The 18,524-nt window shown below is 45.7% G+C and overlaps 1 protein-coding gene across 2 annotated transcripts; it reads left to right on the top strand.

Annotated features, from left to right (window-relative positions):
* The first annotated feature begins 7,276 nt into the window (after positions 1-7,276).
* On the top strand, positions 7,277-17,668 carry C1S (complement C1s). 2 transcript variants are annotated; one of them, XM_030804714.1, is made up of 12 exons: positions 7,277-7,477; positions 8,353-8,518; positions 9,077-9,284; positions 9,493-9,670; positions 10,885-11,010; positions 11,733-11,932; positions 12,458-12,611; positions 13,168-13,283; positions 13,689-13,767; positions 14,293-14,418; positions 15,109-15,183; positions 16,491-17,668. In XM_030804714.1, exons 2-12 carry the CDS (start codon positions 8,514-8,516, stop codon positions 17,285-17,287), a joined length of 2,064 nt encoding a protein of 687 aa, XP_030660574.1. In that variant the 5' UTR covers positions 7,277-7,477; positions 8,353-8,513; the 3' UTR covers positions 17,288-17,668. The 2 variants fall into 2 exon arrangements, with proteins under 2 accessions (XP_030660574.1, XP_030660573.1); XM_030804713.1 differs by having other exon boundaries at positions 14,293-14,421.
* Positions 17,669-18,524: the final 856 nt, after the last annotated feature.

Here is an 18,524-nt window from a genome sequence, read left to right as displayed (position 1 = left end):
TCCCTTTATTTCAAGCCTATAGGTGTCATTGTGTGTGAGATGGATCTCTTGAAGACAGCATAAGATCTTGCTTTTTTATCCAGCTTGTCACTTTGTGCCTTTTAAATGGGGGTATTTAGCCCATTTACATTTAAGGTTATTATTGATATGTGTGGATTTGGTCCTGTGTTGTTAGCTGGTTATTATGCTGGTTTATTTGTGTGGTTGCTTTATAGTGTCACTAGTCTGTATACTTAAGGGTCTTTTTGTATTGGCTGGTAATGGCCTTTCCTTTGCATATTTAGTGCTCCCTTCAGGACCTCGTGTAAGGCAGGTCTGGTGGTAACAAAATCTCTCTCGGCATTTGCTGATCTGAAAAGGATCTTATTTATCCTTTGCTCAGGAAGCTTAGTTTGGCTGGATATGAAATTCTTGGTTGAAGATTTTTTTTCTTTAAGAATGTTGAGGCCGGGTGCGGTGGCTCGTGCCTGTAATCCCAGCACTTTGGGAGGCCGAGGCGGGTGGATCACGAGATCAGGAGATCAAGACCATCCTGGCTAACATGGTGAAACCCCGTCTCTACTAAAAATACAAAAAATTAGCCAGGCATAGTGGCGGGCGCCTGTAGTCCCAGCTCCTTGGGAGGCTGAGGCAGGAGAATGGCGTGAACCCGGGAGGCGGAGCTTGCAGTGTGCCAAGATCGCGCCACTGCACTCCAGCCTGGGCGACAGAGCCAGACTCCGTCTCACAAAAAAAAAAAAAAAAAAAAAAGAGAATATAGGCCTCCAGTCTCTGCTGGCTTGTAGGGTTTGTGCTGAAATCTATTAGCTTGATGGGGCCCCCTCTGTAGGTGACCTGCCCTTTCTCTCTAGCTGCCTTTAACATTCTTTTCATTTTGACCTTGGAAAATCTGATGATTATACGTTTTGGGGATTATCTTCTTGTGTAGAATATTGCACGGGTTCTCTGTATTTCCTGAATTTGACTGTTGACCTCTCTAGGGAGGTTGGGGAAATTTTCATGGACAATATCCTGAAATATGTTTTCCAAGTCGTTGGCTTTCTCCCCATCCCTTTCAGGGATGCCAGTGATTTGTAGATTTGGCCTCTTTACATAATCCCATATTTCTCAGGAGTTTTGTCATTCCTTTTCATTCTTTTTTCTTTATTTTTGTCTGGCTATCTTATTCAGAGTGCCAGTTTTCAAGTTCTGCGATTCTTTCCTCAACTTGGTCTCTTCTGCTGTTAATACTTGTTATTGCACTGTGAAATTCTTTTATTTTTTATTTTATTTTATTTTTGGGACAAAATCTCACTCTGTTGTCCAGACTGGAGTACAGTGGCATGAACTTGGCTCACTGCAGCCTCTACCTCCCAGGTTCAAATGATTGTCATGTCTCAGCCACTTGAGTAGCTGGGATTACAGGTGTATGCCACCATGCCCAGCTAATTTTTGCAGTTTTAGTAGAACAAGGGTTTCACTATTTGGCCAGGCTGGTCTTGAACTCCTAGCCTCAAGTGATCCACCTGCATCAGCCTCCCAAAGTGCTGGGATTACAGGTGTCAGCCACTGTGCCCGGCTGCATTGTAAAGTTCTTGTAGTGTGTTTTTCAGCTTTATCAGATCAGTTAGGTTCTCTTTTATACTGGTTATTTCATCTGTCAGGTCCTGCATCATTTTATGGTGATTCTTAGTTTCCTTGGATTGGGTTTTGCCATTCTCCTGAATCTCAATGGTCTTCATTCCTATCCATATTCTGAAGTCTATTTCCGTCATTTCAGCCAACTCAGCCTCATTAAGAACCCTTGTTGGAGAACTAGTGAGGTTGTTTGGTGGACATAGGACAGTCTGGTCATTTGAGTTGCTGGAGTTCTTGCATTGGTTCTTTCTCTTCTCTGTGTGTGGGTGCTCCTTTAACTGTTGGGCTGCCTCTGATTGAAGGGGCCAGGTAAGGGCATGGTGGTTGTGCTGGAATCCCAGGTCAGACAGCCCTTCCCAGTGAGCAGAAGGTACATGCATTGGGATTCATCAAGAAAACAACTCGACCCACAGAGAACACAGAAAACAAGACAGGATGACCACCCACCCGGGAGCGACACCTAGTAACAACCTCAGTTCAAAAATCTGCTGAGGGTGCTGCTTTCAGCTGAAATGAACATGAGGGTGTGGGGAAAGCCCTCCTTAGGAAGAAGGCTTTTTAGGTCTTAGTGAGTCCAAAAAAGAGGAGTGGCAGAAGTCATAAAAGAAGCACACGATGGAAATGTCTGTCCTTTTTAATATCATGGAGGCTGCTAGAGTTCTAAGCTCACCAACTAACAAGACACTGAGGAGCCAACAGCTTGGGCTCATGGGGACAAGGTCAGGAGATGGTGGGAGGGGATGCAAATTTAAAAGTCCCACCTACGAGGATCCCGATATGGCAAATACAAAATGCCCAATTAACCTTTTTCTACATGATTTCTTCCAATGGCGTTTAAGTTCACAGGACATAGACTTTTTTTTTTTTTTTGAGAGGGTCTCACTCTATTGCCCAGGCTGCAGTGCAGTGGTGTGATCACAGCTCATTGCAGCCTTGACCTCCAGGGCTCAAGTGATCCTCCCACCTCAGCCTCCTGAGTAGCTGGGACTATAGACATGCACTAGCATGCCTGGCATTTTTTTTTTTGGTGGAGATAGGGTCTCACCATGTTGCCCAGGCTGATCTCAAACTCCTGAACTCAAGCAACCCTCCTGCTTTGGCCTCCCAAAGTACTGGGATTACAGGCGTGAGCCACCACACCTGGCCCACAGGACATGGATTCTGAACAATTGGCAAAAATCGACTGGCCTCAAGGTAAGGTTTTAAACCAAGCTTGAGCTTTTCTGTTGCCCTCAGATACCACTGAATTTCTTCTTCAGATTTTGGTGACATTCAGTGGTGGTTTCTGGAAATATAATTTACATTTTGCCTGGGATGATTGTCTTGGGGTCTGGGGATAGCTCATTTTCTAAATTTTGTGGTTGTGGGGCTGGTGTTGCAATATTCTTGTGTCTCATTAACTTTTTGGAATTTTAAAAACTGAGGCTCATGGAAGGTTTGCCTCAGAACTCAGTCTTTGAAGCCTTGGAGGAATTAACCTGTTCCAGCCCAGGCTGCAGCTTCTGAAGGGACCACAACACTGCCCAGGGATTGGAAACCCACTAGGTGGGATTAAACAGAACATAAATTGAAACTGATGGTTTTGTGACCTTAACATAGAAACTTTGGGCTTCAATTACTTTTGACTTTAATATCATAGTTTTAGTTTGCAATGAGATTTGAACTTTAATTTTGGAGTTTGATAAATGGGAGGGTTATTTGTTGTTCAAAAACTTTATTGTTGGCATTTCATTGTTGGAGCTTCTTAATACCATCATTTAATCTCATTGTGGATCTCCGATAGCTACTCAGATAACATGGCTGGATGAAATTTTATTTTATTTATTTTTGAGACAGAGTCTCACTCTGTTGCCCAGGCTGGAGTGCAGTGGTGTCATCATAGCTCATTGCAGCCTCAAAATCCTGGGCTCAAGTTATCCTCCTCCCTTGGCCTCCTGAGTAGCTGGGACTACAAGTGCATGCCACTATGCCTGACTAATTTTTTGACTTTTTGTAGAGATGAAATCTCGCTATGTTCCCCAGGCTGGTCTCAAACTCCTGGTGTCAAGTGATCCTCTCTTTTTGGTCTACCAAAGTGCTGGGATTACAGCACTTTGGCATGAGCCACCATGCCTGACCGAAGAAATTTGAGGTGGGAAACAGAGCACCCAGGCTGAAGGGCAGTGCTGTGGTCATAGCTCACTGCAGCCTTGAACTCCTGGGCTCAAGCAATCCTCCTGCCTCTCAGCCTCCTGAGTAGCTGGGACCACAGGCTGGCTAATTTTTAAACTTTTTTGTAGAGATGAAGTCTCCCTATGTTGCCTAGGCTGGTCTTGAACTCCTAGCCTCAAATGATCCTCCCGCCTCAGCCTTCTGAATTGCTGGGATTACTGGTGTGAGCCACTGCTCCTGGCAATGTATTTCAATTTCGTGGCAAAATTGCAGAAGTGAAAATAAAACACAGGTGAGGATAGGAGAGAGTCTAACTTTTCTGGCAAGACTGGGCAGTGTTGAGTTCCAAGGAAAAGGAGAAGGAACGCAGGACACGTTGATAAGGTGTCCTCTTTTCCTTGGTATTAACTGAAGCATGCTCTTGATGGGGAGGAAGCTGCTGCTACTGCTGCCATGTTTGGTGTTTGGGGAAGTTAATATGGTTTGTTATTTGTTAAAAGCTTACTGAGTACCAGGTATATGCTGAATGCTTAGCATACGTTATTTTGTTTAATCTTGGCCACAATGGGCCCTGACAGTGATAGCTATGTCTGAAGTAGGTGCTGTTATTCCCATTTTACACCTGACAAAGCTGGAGCTCAGAGAGGCAAAGTAACTTTTTCAAGGTCACACGGCTAAAACGAAAGGTAGTGAATGGTTTGAATTCACTTTGGCACATTCAATCAACCAATCCTCAGATACTCACTGAGTGTGTTGTATCAGCCATTATTTTTAGCTGCAAGCAGCAGAAAGTAACTCTGGCTGAGTTTAGCAGAAGATGAATTTATTAAAGGGGTCCTGGATTGCTCACGGAAATGCCAGGGGAGCTGCAGAGCCATATGTGGAAACTTCCCAGCAGGGACAATGGTCAGAACCTGGCTGCTGCTGCTGCCACTTCTTTGGCCGTGCCTGGATGCTTCAGCTTGCAATGCTTACCCACTGGGGCTGGATGCTGGGTGCTGCTGAAAACTGTACCTCCTCTGTGATCTTGCTGTGGCCACCACTGTCCCTACAGGCTCTAGGGTCCCTGCTTCCTGGCATTACTGCCTCTGGATTCAAAGCCTGGGCCTCTGATGAATGGAACGTGTGTGCATGTGAAACTGCCTTTGCAAAGATGATGACAGGGAGGGAAGTCTAGCAAGGGTGACTCCATCTTGCCTCTACCCTCACAGGCTGGCTGTCCTCACTCATTCCCAGGCATAGGCCAAGCTAACCATGGGAGGAATTTAGTTTACAGTTTAACTCTGAAGCAAAGATGATACTAGTCCCTCCCTAAAACAAACCCCCTCCTAGCTCAGGGACCTGCCTTTGTAAAACTAATGAAAGGCCACAAGATTAGAATTATGGGAGGGGCTTGAATTTTGCTAAGATGTGGGTGTAGCTAACCGATGACCAACCATTGACCCCTAGCTTGCCTTTCTATAATCCTTTGCTGCTCAGGAGTCATGCGGTCAGAGGTCACAAGATCTGTGACTTCCCCAATTGCTCCTATAGATAACCTCACTATTGTAAAACCAAATATTGGTCTTTTGAGATATTTTTCAGACTTTTGCATTCTGAAATGATTCATGACTCAACTGGTCCTATGGCTCCCACCCAGAGGTGGACTTAGTGCACAAGGTCTGTTTTCTACATCCTGTGATTTTATCCCCAACGAATCAGTAGCACCCATTCTCTGCTCCTACCGCCCACCAAATTCTCCTTAAGAACCCCAGCCTCTGAGTTCTTGCAGGGACTGATTTGAGTACTAAACTCCCATCCTTTCACTTGGCTAGCTCTGTGTCATTAAATTCTTTCTCTACTGCAATACCATGGTCTCAGTGAATTGGTTTTGTCCACGCAGCAGGCAGGAAGAACCCGTCGGGTGATTACAAATTAGCCTGCTCCAGAGCTGCTGGGGATGGGGGTGACACACTTCTTGTGCCTGCGTCTTCTTTCTTGGGAGGTTGGCTCTGTTCCCAAGACTGATATGGTGGGGAACTCCTCGAATGTGGCAAAGCAGTTTGAATGCTGGGCAGCCAGGGGAGCCACAGATGGTCGCATACACATCTGTGGTCTGCATGACACTGCTAGACATGGTGGAAAACACCAAGATGAGTCAGACCCAGCACCTGCCTTCCGAGACCTTATGGGCTCATGATTCTCTTCCTTTTAACATGTACATTTATTAGGTACCATAGTGTGCAAAGCTTGTTCACTCGAATTATTTTATTAGGTCCACCTGATAGTCATGTAGGGTAGGCAGAACTGATAGGATTTCTGTTTTATAGTTGAAGAAATTAGGTCTGTCAATAGTGAACCAGGTAAAAAAAAGAAAAAAAAAAGAAACTAGGAAGTTAGGTGATGAGCCTAAGGCCTCACCGCTGGTGAGGAGCAGAGCTAGGACATGAGCCTATCTTCCGACTCCAGGCCCAGTGCTGAGCCAACTAAAGGGGCATAAAGGGGAGCTGAGATCAGGGAAGGCTCTGTGGAGTGGCACTGCCCCTCGGTCCCTTGTCTGCAATTCTAAAATCCAAAGGACTCTGAAAACAAAGTCTCTCTCTTTTTTTTGTAATGGGATCTCATTCTGTTGCCCAGGCTGGAGTGCAGTGGTGCCCTCTGCAGCCTCGACCTCCCCGGCACGAGTGATCCTCTTGCCTCAGCCTCCTGAGTAGCTGGGACTACAGGCGTGTGTCACAATACCTGGCTATCGTTTTTTGTTTGTTTGTTTTCAAATTTGGGACTAAAACTCAATGTGGCAGCAAAACCTGACCCGAACTGATGTAATTTGTAATTTTTAGTTATCCATTTACCATAAGATCAATGTGTTTAGCTGCAGAAATCTTAATGTTCGTTAATAGGAAGTTATCCCAGTCCATAAAGGGAGGGAGAGGAGGAGGTGTTACCTAATATTGGGTCCATGGACTACACAGCCTTAAAGAAATCTATAAAATTTCAAAACACACCTGGATTCAGGGGTTATGGATAAAGGACTCTGGGTCGGATCTGAAAGGGGGCTTGGTTGTGGGGTAGAATTTCGATGTTTGGAAGGGATGTGGAGGGATGTTATGAAGAGGAAGCCTCAGGCCAGACCACCTTGGGTCTTGGTATAAGTCAGTATCAACCATCACATTTGCTTTAAAGCAGAGATGACTTGCATTTCTGTTAATTACTTTCCCTTAATTCATGATTCACACACATTTGGAGGGCTGGACTTTCTGGGTTTGGTTTTTTCCCCTGGTACCAATCCCCGCCTTTTCCCACAAATCACTTGACTTCCCCGAAAACTCAGAAACGCACCCTTTGGCTGAAAAATAGCATTAAGCAATCGGTGAAATTCCCCATTTCTCCTTTCCCCGCTGGAGCCCTGGACAGAACCAGGCCTCTCAGGCCTGGGAGGAGGACGCTGTCCTTGTTTCAAAAGCAGAGGGAGCTCCAAGATCAAGGCTGAGTTACTCTTTCCCTATGTCATGCTCTCCCAGCCCCCTCTGTTTTGATCAGGAATTTCAGACATGCACACTCGGGTAGGGAATCTTATGAACAGAACCCGGACAGGGAGGCTGGCCGGAGGTTCCTGCAGAGGGAGCGTCAAGGCCCTGTGCTGCTGTCCCTGGGGGCCGGAGGGGTTGCCCAGCATGCCCACTGGCAGGAGAGAGGGAACTGACCCACTTGCTCCTACCAGCTTCTGAAGGTAAAATCCTTACAAACGAGGAGCAGAGCTTTGATGGAGGAAAGAAGAAAGGCAGAAAACTTCACGTAGGAGGGCTTGGGGCAATGATAGAGGGCTGACAAAGGCAGCATAAAAAAAAGGCAGAATATAGACAACCTATTTCTCTTAGGCTCACCCCATCTACCCCTACTTCACCCCCTTACCTACCACTGTTTTCACGGTTAAAGCAATTTTAGCAAGACTTTGCTAGGAACTGTGGGGAGATAGCTTGTATTTTCAGTAAGTTGGTGGTGGGGAGCAGGGACAAACCCCAAACAAACTCTGGAAAACGAATGTAGGAAGTTTTTATGTTCCTTGTCATTTGGCCGTCCCTTTTCTCCTTCCTCACGCAACCCGGTCTCAGCGGGGCAGCACTTCCTTCTCAGACCGCTTGTCCCAGGGTCCCTGCCTTCCCCTAGTGAAAGAAGCTCCTGCCTCCATCCGTGGGCGTTGGGAGCATCAGTGGAGATGCACGCAATGATAAACAACAGACAGGGCTGCTTGAGGAGATAAGGAGATCATGGTTAAAGAAGAGGGGCTGTCCTAGATGGATGGTCATGATGCGTGAAGACTGCTGAAAACCTGAGTGGAAATGGGAGCATTGTTCTTGAGGGCAGGAGAGAGACTGATACCATGGGGGTGGGGCTGGTGGAGGACAATAGAGGAAGAAGAAAACTGGGAGAAAGTACTCGATTCCTTTGGAGAAAAATTAGGAGAAAGTCCAGAGAAGCAATGAGGGAAGGATACAATTTAGCTATAGTCTAGAAAGTTATTCGAAGTTGAACTAGGGAGGGTGTGAGGGGCCCGGTGCCATGTGGCGATGTTGGTGATATGCCCCCTGTGTTATCCCTTTGAAGGTGACACTGAGCCCCAGGTGACACCACACCACCAAAGAAGGTACCTGTGTTTGTCAGACAAATACAGCCAGGCCTGCCACCCCTTAGGCTCCAAAGTCCGGAGGTGCAGAAAGCCAGGACCAAGAGACAGGCAGCTCACCAGGGTGGACAAATCGCCAGAGATGTGGTAAGTGATCAAGGGTCTCTGAGATTACACAGACTCTATTCCCTTCATCTTCTCAAGAAAAGCACTCATGGACCAGGCATGATGGCTCACGCCTGTAATCCCAGCACTTTGGGAGGCAGGAGGATTGCTTGAGCCCAGGACTTTGAGACCAGCCTAGGCAACATAAGGAGACGCTGTCTCTATTAAAAAAAAAAAATTAGCCCAGCGTGGTGCGTGTCACCTGTGGTCCCTGCTACTCAAAAGGCTGAGGTGGTAGAATCACTTGAGCGTGGGAGGTCAAGGCCACAGTGAGCTGAGATCACATCACTGCACTCTAGCCTGGGTGACAGAGTGAGACCCTGTCTCAAAAAAAAAAAAAAAAAAAAAAGAGGGCTCTTATCTGAAGCCTGGGTTTTGGTTTGATCTGGGCCTTTTCTTTATTCCGACCTAAGATTCTCCCCCATGGCCAACTGACTGCCTCTCTTCTTCCCCCTTTCTTCTGCCTCTGGCAAATAGCATGTTCTGTCCTAGGCTACTGGTGCCTGGGTCACCCGCCAATCTATGCCTCTTTTTTTTCAGGTGCATTGTCCTGTTTTCCCTTTTGGCGTGGGTTTATGCTGAGCCTACAATGTATGGGGAGATCCTGTCCCCTAACTATCCTCAGGCATATCCCAGTGAGGTAGAGAAATCTTGGGACATAGAAGTTCCTGAAGGGTACGGGATTCACCTCTACTTCACCCATCTGGACATAGAGCTGTCAGAGAACTGTGCGTATGACTCAGTGCAGGTATGTTATAAGCACAAAAAGAATAGAGATGGAAGACTAGGGCTAAGGTAGTGGAATAAGGATGTGGGAGGGAGTGCCACGTGTACTCACAGTGAACTGGAGTCAAGTCCTAGGGGCGTAAATGTTCTATTCTCTCTGTCCCTTCTCTTAACCTCCATACCAAAATATTACCCTTTCCTAGATTTTTTTTTTTTGACTCTTCTCTTAGATAATCTCAGGAGACACTGAAGAAGGGAGGCTCTGTGGACAGAGGAGCAGTAACAATCCCCACTCTCCAATTGTGGAAGAGTTCCAAGTCCCATACAACAAACTCCAGGTGATCTTTAAGTCAGACTTTTCCAATGAAGAGCGTTTTACGGGGTTTGCTGCATACTATGTTGCCACAGGTAAGGCTCACCCTTCTGCATGTGCCTTATTGACCCAGCTAAAAGATTAGAAGTGAGAAATACACTGAGCAACGCATTGAATGAGGATTCTGTTCGTAATTCTTACAAAAAGTGTTGACTTGGCCTGGGTCCCTCCATAAATCACTTTTGTGAAATTCAAATGCATGATTGTATCTTAGTGGTGATGATGATAATGGTAATAACACATATTACATAATAAACAGTAATTTATTGAGAGCCACTATAAACTGGGTATGTATTGGGGATTTTTCCTATTTTAACACAATCATCACTTTAATTCTTCAAGGTAGGTATTATTTGCTCCATATAAAGATGAAGAAAATAAGGACTAGGAAAGTTAATAACTTGCCAAGAATCACACAAGGAATGGGTAGTATTTAAACCCATTCGATATATGGCATTCAAACCTTCAAATTCTGGGTACTTCTGTATCTCTCTCCAGGTTAAAATGAAGCTAGGACATCTCATAAAGCCAAACTATTGTTTAGATTTGACAGAAGGACCAACATCATATAAAGCAATGAATCTACTGATTCCTCCCTGCAGAAGGCATCGTCATGATGTTTACCTTGCAGAGTGTCATCCCTAGAGCTGAAACCCTCTGTACATGAGAAAAGTCAAGGTTCTCTGACATTAAGAGCTACCTAGGCCGGGCGTGGTGGCTCACACCTGTAATCCCAGCACTTTGGGAGGCTGAGGTGGGTGGATTACCAGAGGCCAGGAGTTAAAGACCAGCCTGGCCAGCATGGTGAAACCCTGTCTCTATTAAAAATACAAAAAATTAACCAGGTGTGGTAGTGCGTGCTTGTGTTCCCAGCTCCTCGCGAGGTGGAGGCACGAGACTTGCTTGAACTTGCTTGAAAAGGTGGAGGTTGCAGTGAGCCAAGATCTCACCACTGCACTCCAGCCTTGGTGACAGAGTGAGGCTATGTCACACACACACACACACACACACACACACACACACACACACACACACAGCTTCCTTATAGCTGTGTAGTGGTAGGGCTCAACTCTGGAATCATATGTCAGAAGAGTAATATAGAATAATACTAGCCTGAAATGTGATCCCTTTAGGGATCTTTAAGCAATAGGCCTTTCCTACTTTTTCTTACCCTTTTGGTTTTGGGAGTAACCTCATTCTCCCTTCTTGGTGTTTGTTCTTGACCTCAGCCTCTTTCTACTCTTTTTAGACATAAATGAATGCACAGATTTTGTAGATGCCCCTTGTAGCCACTTCTGCAACAATTTCATTGGTGGTTACTTCTGCTCCTGCCCCCCGGAATATTTCCTCCATGATGACATGAAGAATTGTGGAGGTGAGCTTGGCATCAAGAGGGTTGCATGTTCCCTGGGATTTGGAACGGGTGAGGCCTCAGAAAGGGCTTTGTCCACCCTTCCAACTGCGATTAGGCCAAGCCTTCATTTGGCACTTCTTTTTTATTTTAGAATTTATTTATTTATTTATTTATTTATTTATTATTTTTAATAATTTCAATGGTTTTGGGGGTACTGGTGGTGTTTGGTTACATGGATGAGTTCTCTAGTGGTCAATTCTGAGATTTTAGTGCACTTGTTACTTGAGCAGTGTACACTATACCCAATGTGTAGTTTTCTCGTCCCCCTTTCAACCTCCTCCCACATTGAGTCCCCAGAGTCCATTATATCACTCTGTATTGGCATCTATTCTTAGTTACTCATAAGCTGAGATGAAGCCACAAGAAGGGAGGAAGATAAGACTATAGGGTAAAGTTAGTTAATTGGAGAAGAGAGATAGATGCCTGTAAAGAGTCTACTGGGGGCTGTTCATAACCAGAAGAGGCTCCATCCTAAGCAAAGTGATGGAAACCTAATAGGGATTGGGTATTCCTACTGATATGTATTGCATGTGTAATTGCTATATCCCTCCAGTTAGGGCAGGGATCTTAGGTTAGTTTGAGTGCAGGACTGTCAGTTTCTGAGAGAAGGAATCATAGAATAGTGCAGGAATTCCTTTGCTTGACCCTGTATTTGATTCTCCCTTTCTCTTTTTCTCTATTAGTTAATTGCAGTGGGGATGTATTCACTGCACTGATTGGGGAGATTGCAAGTCCCAATTATCCCAAACCATATCCAGAGAACTCAAGGTGTGAATACCAGATCCGGTTGGAGAAAGGGTTCCAAGTGGTGGTGACCGTGCGGAGAGAAGATTTTGATGTGGAACCAGCTGACTCAGAGGGAAACTGCCTTGACAGTTTAGTTGTGCGTGATGGTTGATTAATACCCCCACCCTCAACTCACACAAAGAGATCTCTCCCTGAAGACAAAGAAATTTTTTTTTGAGACAGCGTCTTGCTCTGTTGCTCAAGCTGGGGTGCAGTGGTGCAATCACAGCTCACTGTAGCCTTGACCTGTTGGGCTCAAGCAAGCCTCCCACCTCAGCCTCCTGAGTAGCTAGGCCCACAGGCTTGCGTCATCATACCCAGCTAATATTTTTATTTATTTTTTTTTTTTTTTACAGAGATGGGGTTTCGCTGTGTTGCTCGGGATAGCCTGAAACTCCCGGCCTCAAGCAATGCTCCCACCTCGGCCTCCCAAAGTGCTGGGATTATAGGCGTGAGCCACTGCACTCAGCCTGAAGATAAACTTATCTTTTCTCCTGACCCTTATTTTCCTTCTTCTTATTTTATGTGACATTTAATGCCTCTCTTATTTTTATCTCCCACTCCCCAATTTTACCTCTTTCCTTTAGTTCTTTCCCTCTTCTGATTTCATAATTTTGTTCAGTTTGTTGCAGGAGATCAGCAATTTGGTCCTTACTGTGGTCATGGATTCCCTGGGCCTCTAAATATTGAAACCAAGAGTAATGCTCTTGATATCATCTTCCAAACTGATCTAACAGGGCAGAAAAAGGGCTGGAAACTTCGCTACCATGGAGATCGTGAGTAACCTAGAAGTGCCTCTTTGGTTGGTGATACCAAAGTCCCCAAACAATGTGGGATTAAAGCAGGTAGATGATCCAGGCACACTGGAAGCACCTGTGATCTCAGCTACTGGGGGAGGCTGAGGCAGGAGGATCCCTTGAGCCCAGGAAGTAGGAGTTTGAGTCCACTCTGGGCAACAGAGCAAAACCTTTTCTCTAAAACAAAACAAAACAAAACAAAAACAAAGCAACAATAATTTAAAAAACAGATAGATTGTTGTTCTGATAGAATCCTGAGATACTTCACTTTCTCAGGAAAATCTAAACCAGTCAATGGTTGCTAGAAATGCCTCAACCTCTAGTAATCCTTTAACTAGACCTGAGAGTGCAGACAGCTTGGGGGTGGTTAGTTGGTAACGCCATACAATTTTAGACATCTGCTGTATTGGAATGTTAAGCATCAGGATTGAGGACAACTGGGCGATTTTAGAAAGCGTGAGAATGATGTAAATAGAGTGAGAGTCTTCAACTATTTAGTAATTTTTTTTCCTGTCCCAACTTCTGTTCTTTCAAGCAATGCCCTGTCCTAAAGAAGACACTCCCAATTCTGTTTGGGAGCCTGCGAAGGCAAAATATGTGTTTAGAGATGTGGTGCAGATAACCTGCCTGGATGGGTTTGAAGTTGTGGAGGTAAAGTACCATCTTGGCTTCTCCCCAATCCCTGGCCCCAGATCAGGATGAGTGGACTGAAATTGTCCAGTTGTTTACCCAATGTATGTGTGTGATCAAGGTATAACACCTTTCCCATAAACACAACAGCTTAAGATCTGTAGTTCTTCCTTGTGAGTCATGGAGCTCCCTGGCCAGCTTGGCATTCTCTCTGCCTTCAGTCTTCTTGGGGAAGGGGAGTTGACACGTTGGGGCAAAGCTTTCTGTCAACCTCATCTCCTGGGTGCTTTGGGTCTGCTAAGATGTTCCCAAGCTTCTTGTGGTGAGGACTTCTCATTGATCCAAGGCCAGAGATCAATTCCAGTTTTGATTTTGGTTTCCCATATCTCTCTTCAAAAATAAGTGGTGATGTTTATTATTCTCCAGGGACGTGTTGGTGCAACATCTTTCTATTCGACTTGTCAAAGCAATGGAAAGTGGAGTAATTCCAAACTGAAATGTCAACGTATGTGTCTCTTCAAAGTGGAAGTCTTTCTTTTTCTCTCAGAGAGAATGGAAAGATCAGCACATCAAAATTCAAATGCATGGTTTCCTCTTAGGCATGTGAAGGAGTGGGTTGGGTTTTTGAAGGGAAGCCAGTCATGGAGGCTTTTCTAGTCCCAGCCCCGCATCTGGTCCCAGGCCAACTAGATTGGCAAGTTTCTTTCCAAGAAAGGGGCTATGGGATAGGTCGAGTTAGTAGCCCCACGTGGGTGCATTTGTGGCTTCCACTGGGCCTTCACCAATCACTGAGAACCAGGCTCTTCACTACGGCTTTCATGGGGCCATGTGAATTGGCATCTCAGTGGGCCAGGGAGCTGAGAGATGCCAGTTGGGGAGAATGGCCACAGAGAGGCTGGTGTGGGGAGGCTCATCCCAGGTGTGCCTGTGGATATGGGGAGGGGAAGCAGTGAGGATGAACCTGGCCCCGTGACTCTTCCTTGGAGGAAGTGGCTGTCCTGACCATCGCTCTCCTTCCTTCGTCTGGTAGCTGTGGACTGTGGCATTCCCGAATCCATTGAGAATGGTAAAGTTGAAGACCCAGAGAGCACTTTGTTTGGTTCTGTCACCCGCTACACTTGTGAGGAGCCGTATTACTACATGGAAAATGGAGGAGGTGGTAGGTTTCTTCTACTGGAGGAGAGAGAGAGAGAGAGAGTGAGAAGGTGTTGGAGGGTGGATAGCATAATCTGTCTGTGCCAGAGAGAGTTTGGAGACAAATGAAGGCGATAGGACAGACATTGTTCATCCCCTTGGCTTCGTCCAAAAGTACAGTTTTCATCTGGAGCAGGGCACGTTCATGGGAGCATCAGTCACAGGGAATCATAGAGGTCACCAAATGAGTTTCACAGCTGCAGCAGGAATTCCCCTACAACATCCATTTCATGGGATTATCCACCTTTTGACCAGTTATTTCATGTAAAACCCACAGGAGCAATGCCTCCCGCTTTAAGCCACCAAGCTACACTGACTGGCTTTCTTGAGGTGGAGGCTTTGGTCATGCTAGATGAAGGGCTGGATGAGATACTATACATTCTCTGCATTGCTTTGTATTTTATTTTCCCACTTTCTCAATGCCTTCTTTCTTTCTGCTTTGGAGATGTTCCCTTTGTCTCCCCAGCAGGCTAGACGCCTGAGGGATTGTTTGGAGGAAGATTTTTTTTTCTGGCTGATTTAATCTGATTTGCTACTTGAATCCTAGAGGAGCTGAGGCTCTGAAGGAACAGGGCAGGGTGTCGGGGTGGGGGGGAATGGAAGAAGGAAGATGTGGTGGTGAGTGTGGCCTGTGTTCTCTGTGCTATTCCAGGGGAGTATCACTGTGCTGGTAATGGGAGCTGGGTGAATGAGGTGCTGGGCCCAGAGCTGCCGAAATGTGTTCCAGGTAAGGAGGGCTGAAGCTTGGGGAGAGATGATAGCCACGGGTGACTGGGAGTCACCTTCTGAAAGCAACTGTAATCCTCTTGGGAAAAGACTGAACAGCGGCCTGCCAGAGTCCAGCTCAGTGAGGTGGCAGTAGCACTGTGCCGTGGGCTGCCAGGGCCATGGGGAACCTCCTCAGCCACACTGAAGCCAGGCCAACTGGAAGGAAATAGAAACGTCAGCCAGCGACAGTTGGTGTCTGATAATATAGCTGCAGTGAGAAGATACAGAACTGCTAAAAACAGGGCCTGAAAGCTGAGAGTAAGTAATCATCACTCAGAAACCAGACTAAATAGCCTAGTTATTATATTAAAAGTTTATATGGCAGCAAGATATAGAGGAATTCAAGGAATGAGGAAGATAAGAGTTGGGTAGCAGAAGGCTAGGGCAAATCCAGCAGGATAAAAACCATCCTGGGTGTTACTGAGAGCTAAAGACGGAGCTGCTTTTTTCAATTTATTATCTCATTCATGTCCTTGTAACAGCCCTGTGAGCTAGGTGTCATTAGTCTTATTTGACCAGTCAATGGGTGGGGTGCAAGTTTGCAGAGTTAGCAAGTGGCAAAGGCAGGCTTTGAGCCCAGGTCTATCTAAGTTCACAGCCCATTGTGCTCAACTTGGAGTCCCTCCAGGCTGTCTAGTAAGGGATTTAGGTAAGCAGCTTCACCTGAATTCAGTTATTAGTATAACTGAATGGTAATGGCACCAGTCACTGGATGTGAGCGGTCAAAGCCAAAGAAGGGACCCCTCTCTACTTCCTAGGCTGACCTGTGGTTTACTAGGAGGGACTCAGGTGCAACTAGGACTCCAGTAAAGAAGGTGATTAAAGTTTGATCTGGGCATCTGAAGAAGGCAGAAATCTTCCCTCCTCCACCATCTGTGTGAGAAAAGGGTTTCCAGCACTGGCTCTTGGTTGGGCACCGGCCTCACGTGCCGAGTTGGGAGGTGCAAAGGGGACCCCTGCCTCCAGAGGGTCTGTGAGTCACACTGTGGATAGTGTGAGGCACTAGTGCGTCTGGACTCAGTGATTCACACGTTGCCTCTGTTTAACTGAGCTCTCCCATGAGCCTGCTTATGACATCGGCAAAGCGGGATGTTTAGGGAAGGCCAGAGTGGGTCAGGTATTGAGATTGTTGACCAAATAGGGTTGACTATTTTGTACTAGAGAACGCTGCAACCTAGCAGGTAAAATTATTTGAGTGGTTGGAGGATTTGTAGGAAGGAAGCATCATTTCTTGCTCCTTCCCTGTGTTGCTTTATTCCTTCCTAGTCTGTGGAGTCCCCAGAGAACCCTTTGAAGAAAAACAGAGGATAATTGGAGGATCTGATGCAGATATTAAAAACTTCCCCTGGCAAGTCTTCTTTGACAACCCATGGGCTGGTGGAGCGCTCATTGATGAGTACTGGGTGCTGACGGCTGCTCATGTTGTGGAGGGAAACAGGGAGCCAACAATGTATGTCGGGTCCACCTCAGTGCAGACCTCACGGCTGGCAAAATCCAAGATGCTCACTCCTGAGCATGTGTTTATTCATCCGGGGTGGAAGCAGCTGGAAGTCCCAGAAGGACGAACAAATTTTGATAATGACATTGCACTGGTGCGGCTGAAAGACCCAGTGAAAATGGGACCCACTGTCTCTCCCATCTGCCTACCAGGCACCTCTTCCGACTACAACCTCATGGATGGGGACCTGGGACTGATCTCAGGCTGGGGCCGAACAGAGAAGAGAGATCGTGCTGTTCGCCTCAAGGCGGCAAGGTTACCTGTAGCTCCTTTAAGAAAGTGCAAAGAAGTGAAAGTGGAGAACCCTACAGCAGATGCAGAGGCCTATGTTTTCACTCCTAACATGATCTGTGCTGGAGGAGAGAAGGGCATGGATAGCTGTAAAGGGGACAGTGGTGGGGCCTTTGCTGTACAGGATCCCAATGACAAGACCAAATTCTACGTAGCTGGCCTGGTGTCCTGGGGGCCCCAGTGTGGGACCTATGGGCTGTACACACGGGTACAGAACTACGTTGACTGGATAATGAAGACTATGCAGGAAAATAGCACCCCCCGTGAGGACTAATCCAGATACATCCCACCAGCCTCTCCAAGGGGGGTGACCAATGCATTGCCTTCTGTTCCTTATGATATTCTCATTATTTCACCATGACTGAAAGAAGACACGAGCGAATGATTTAAATAGAACTTGATTGTTGAGATGCCTTGCTAGAGGTAGAGTTTGATCATAGAATTGTGCTGGTCATACATTTGTGGTCTGACTCCTTGGGGTCCTTTCCCTGGAGTACCTATTGTAGATAACACTATGGGTGCGGCACTCCTATCTTGCACTATTCCACAGGGATACCTTAATTCTTTGTTTCCTCTTTACCTGTTCAAAATTCCATTTACTTGATCATTCTCAGTATCCACTGTCTATGTACAATAAAGGATGTTTATAAGCAAATTTTGTCTGACTTACCTCATTCCACACCAAACCCTCAGAATTATAGAAGGGGAATGGGATGAGAAGGCTGTTATGTCACTGAAATTGGGCATCCAGCAACTAATATTTAATTTAATTGTCATGAAAACAGGGAATTCAGCTTTTCTTCTCTCTTCCAAATGAGATTTACTGAATATTGTGGGTTAGTATGAAGATCACCAATGTAAGTCATCACATTCTGCTTTTGAAACTCATTAATATTTACCTGGCCAAAAAAAAAAAAAAAAAGGAAGAAAAGAAAAATAAGAAAAAAAGAAACTCATTAAATCTCATCTGGTGCATGGCTCACACCCGTGATCCCAACAGTTTGGGAGGCTGGGGTGGGAGGATCACTTGAGCCCAGGGGTTCAAGACCAGTATGAGCAACATGGGAGACCCTGTCTCAACAAAAAATAAAAAAAAAATTAGCTAGGCATGGTGGTACATGCCTTAGTCCCAGTTACTCAGGAGGCTGAGGTGGGAGGATCGCTTGAGCCCAGGAGGTCAAGGCTGCAGTGATCATGCCACTGTACTCCAGCCTGGGCAACCAGAGTGAGACATTGTCTGGAACAAAACAAAACAAAAAAACCCCACCTCATTCAGAAGTCCATGTACAATAGTTTGAGTTGACTGTTTAAAATCTTCTTTAAGTATAAATTGTTTCAATATGTCAACTGAAAGTTAATTTTCCTTTAATACTCATTGTATCATGCAATATTATGACAACAAAAAAGAAAAACTAAAGAAATTGAGCATGCTCTTGTCTGCTTTCCTGGTGGTTTTGATCAATTTGTGACAATGTCTTCATTAGATTGAACTCTGTACCAAGATGACATAG

This window comes from Nomascus leucogenys, chromosome 23, assembly GCF_006542625.1.
Source record: "Nomascus leucogenys isolate Asia chromosome 23, Asia_NLE_v1, whole genome shotgun sequence".
Classification (NCBI taxonomy): Eukaryota; Metazoa; Chordata; class Mammalia; order Primates; family Hylobatidae; genus Nomascus; species Nomascus leucogenys.
Note: the sequence above shows the minus strand (reverse complement) of the source record. Positions and strands in the feature narration are given on the sequence as shown.

Coding starts and splice junctions, on each gene's coding strand:
- C1S (XM_030804713.1), top strand. Junction 9,671..10,884: donor TGCATACTATGTTGCCACAG/GTAAGGCTCACC, acceptor TACTCTTTTTAG/ACATAAATGAATGCACAGAT. Junction 14,422..15,108: donor CATGGAAAATGGAGGAGGTG/GTAGGTTTCTTC, acceptor GTGCTATTCCAG/GGGAGTATCACTGTGCTGGT.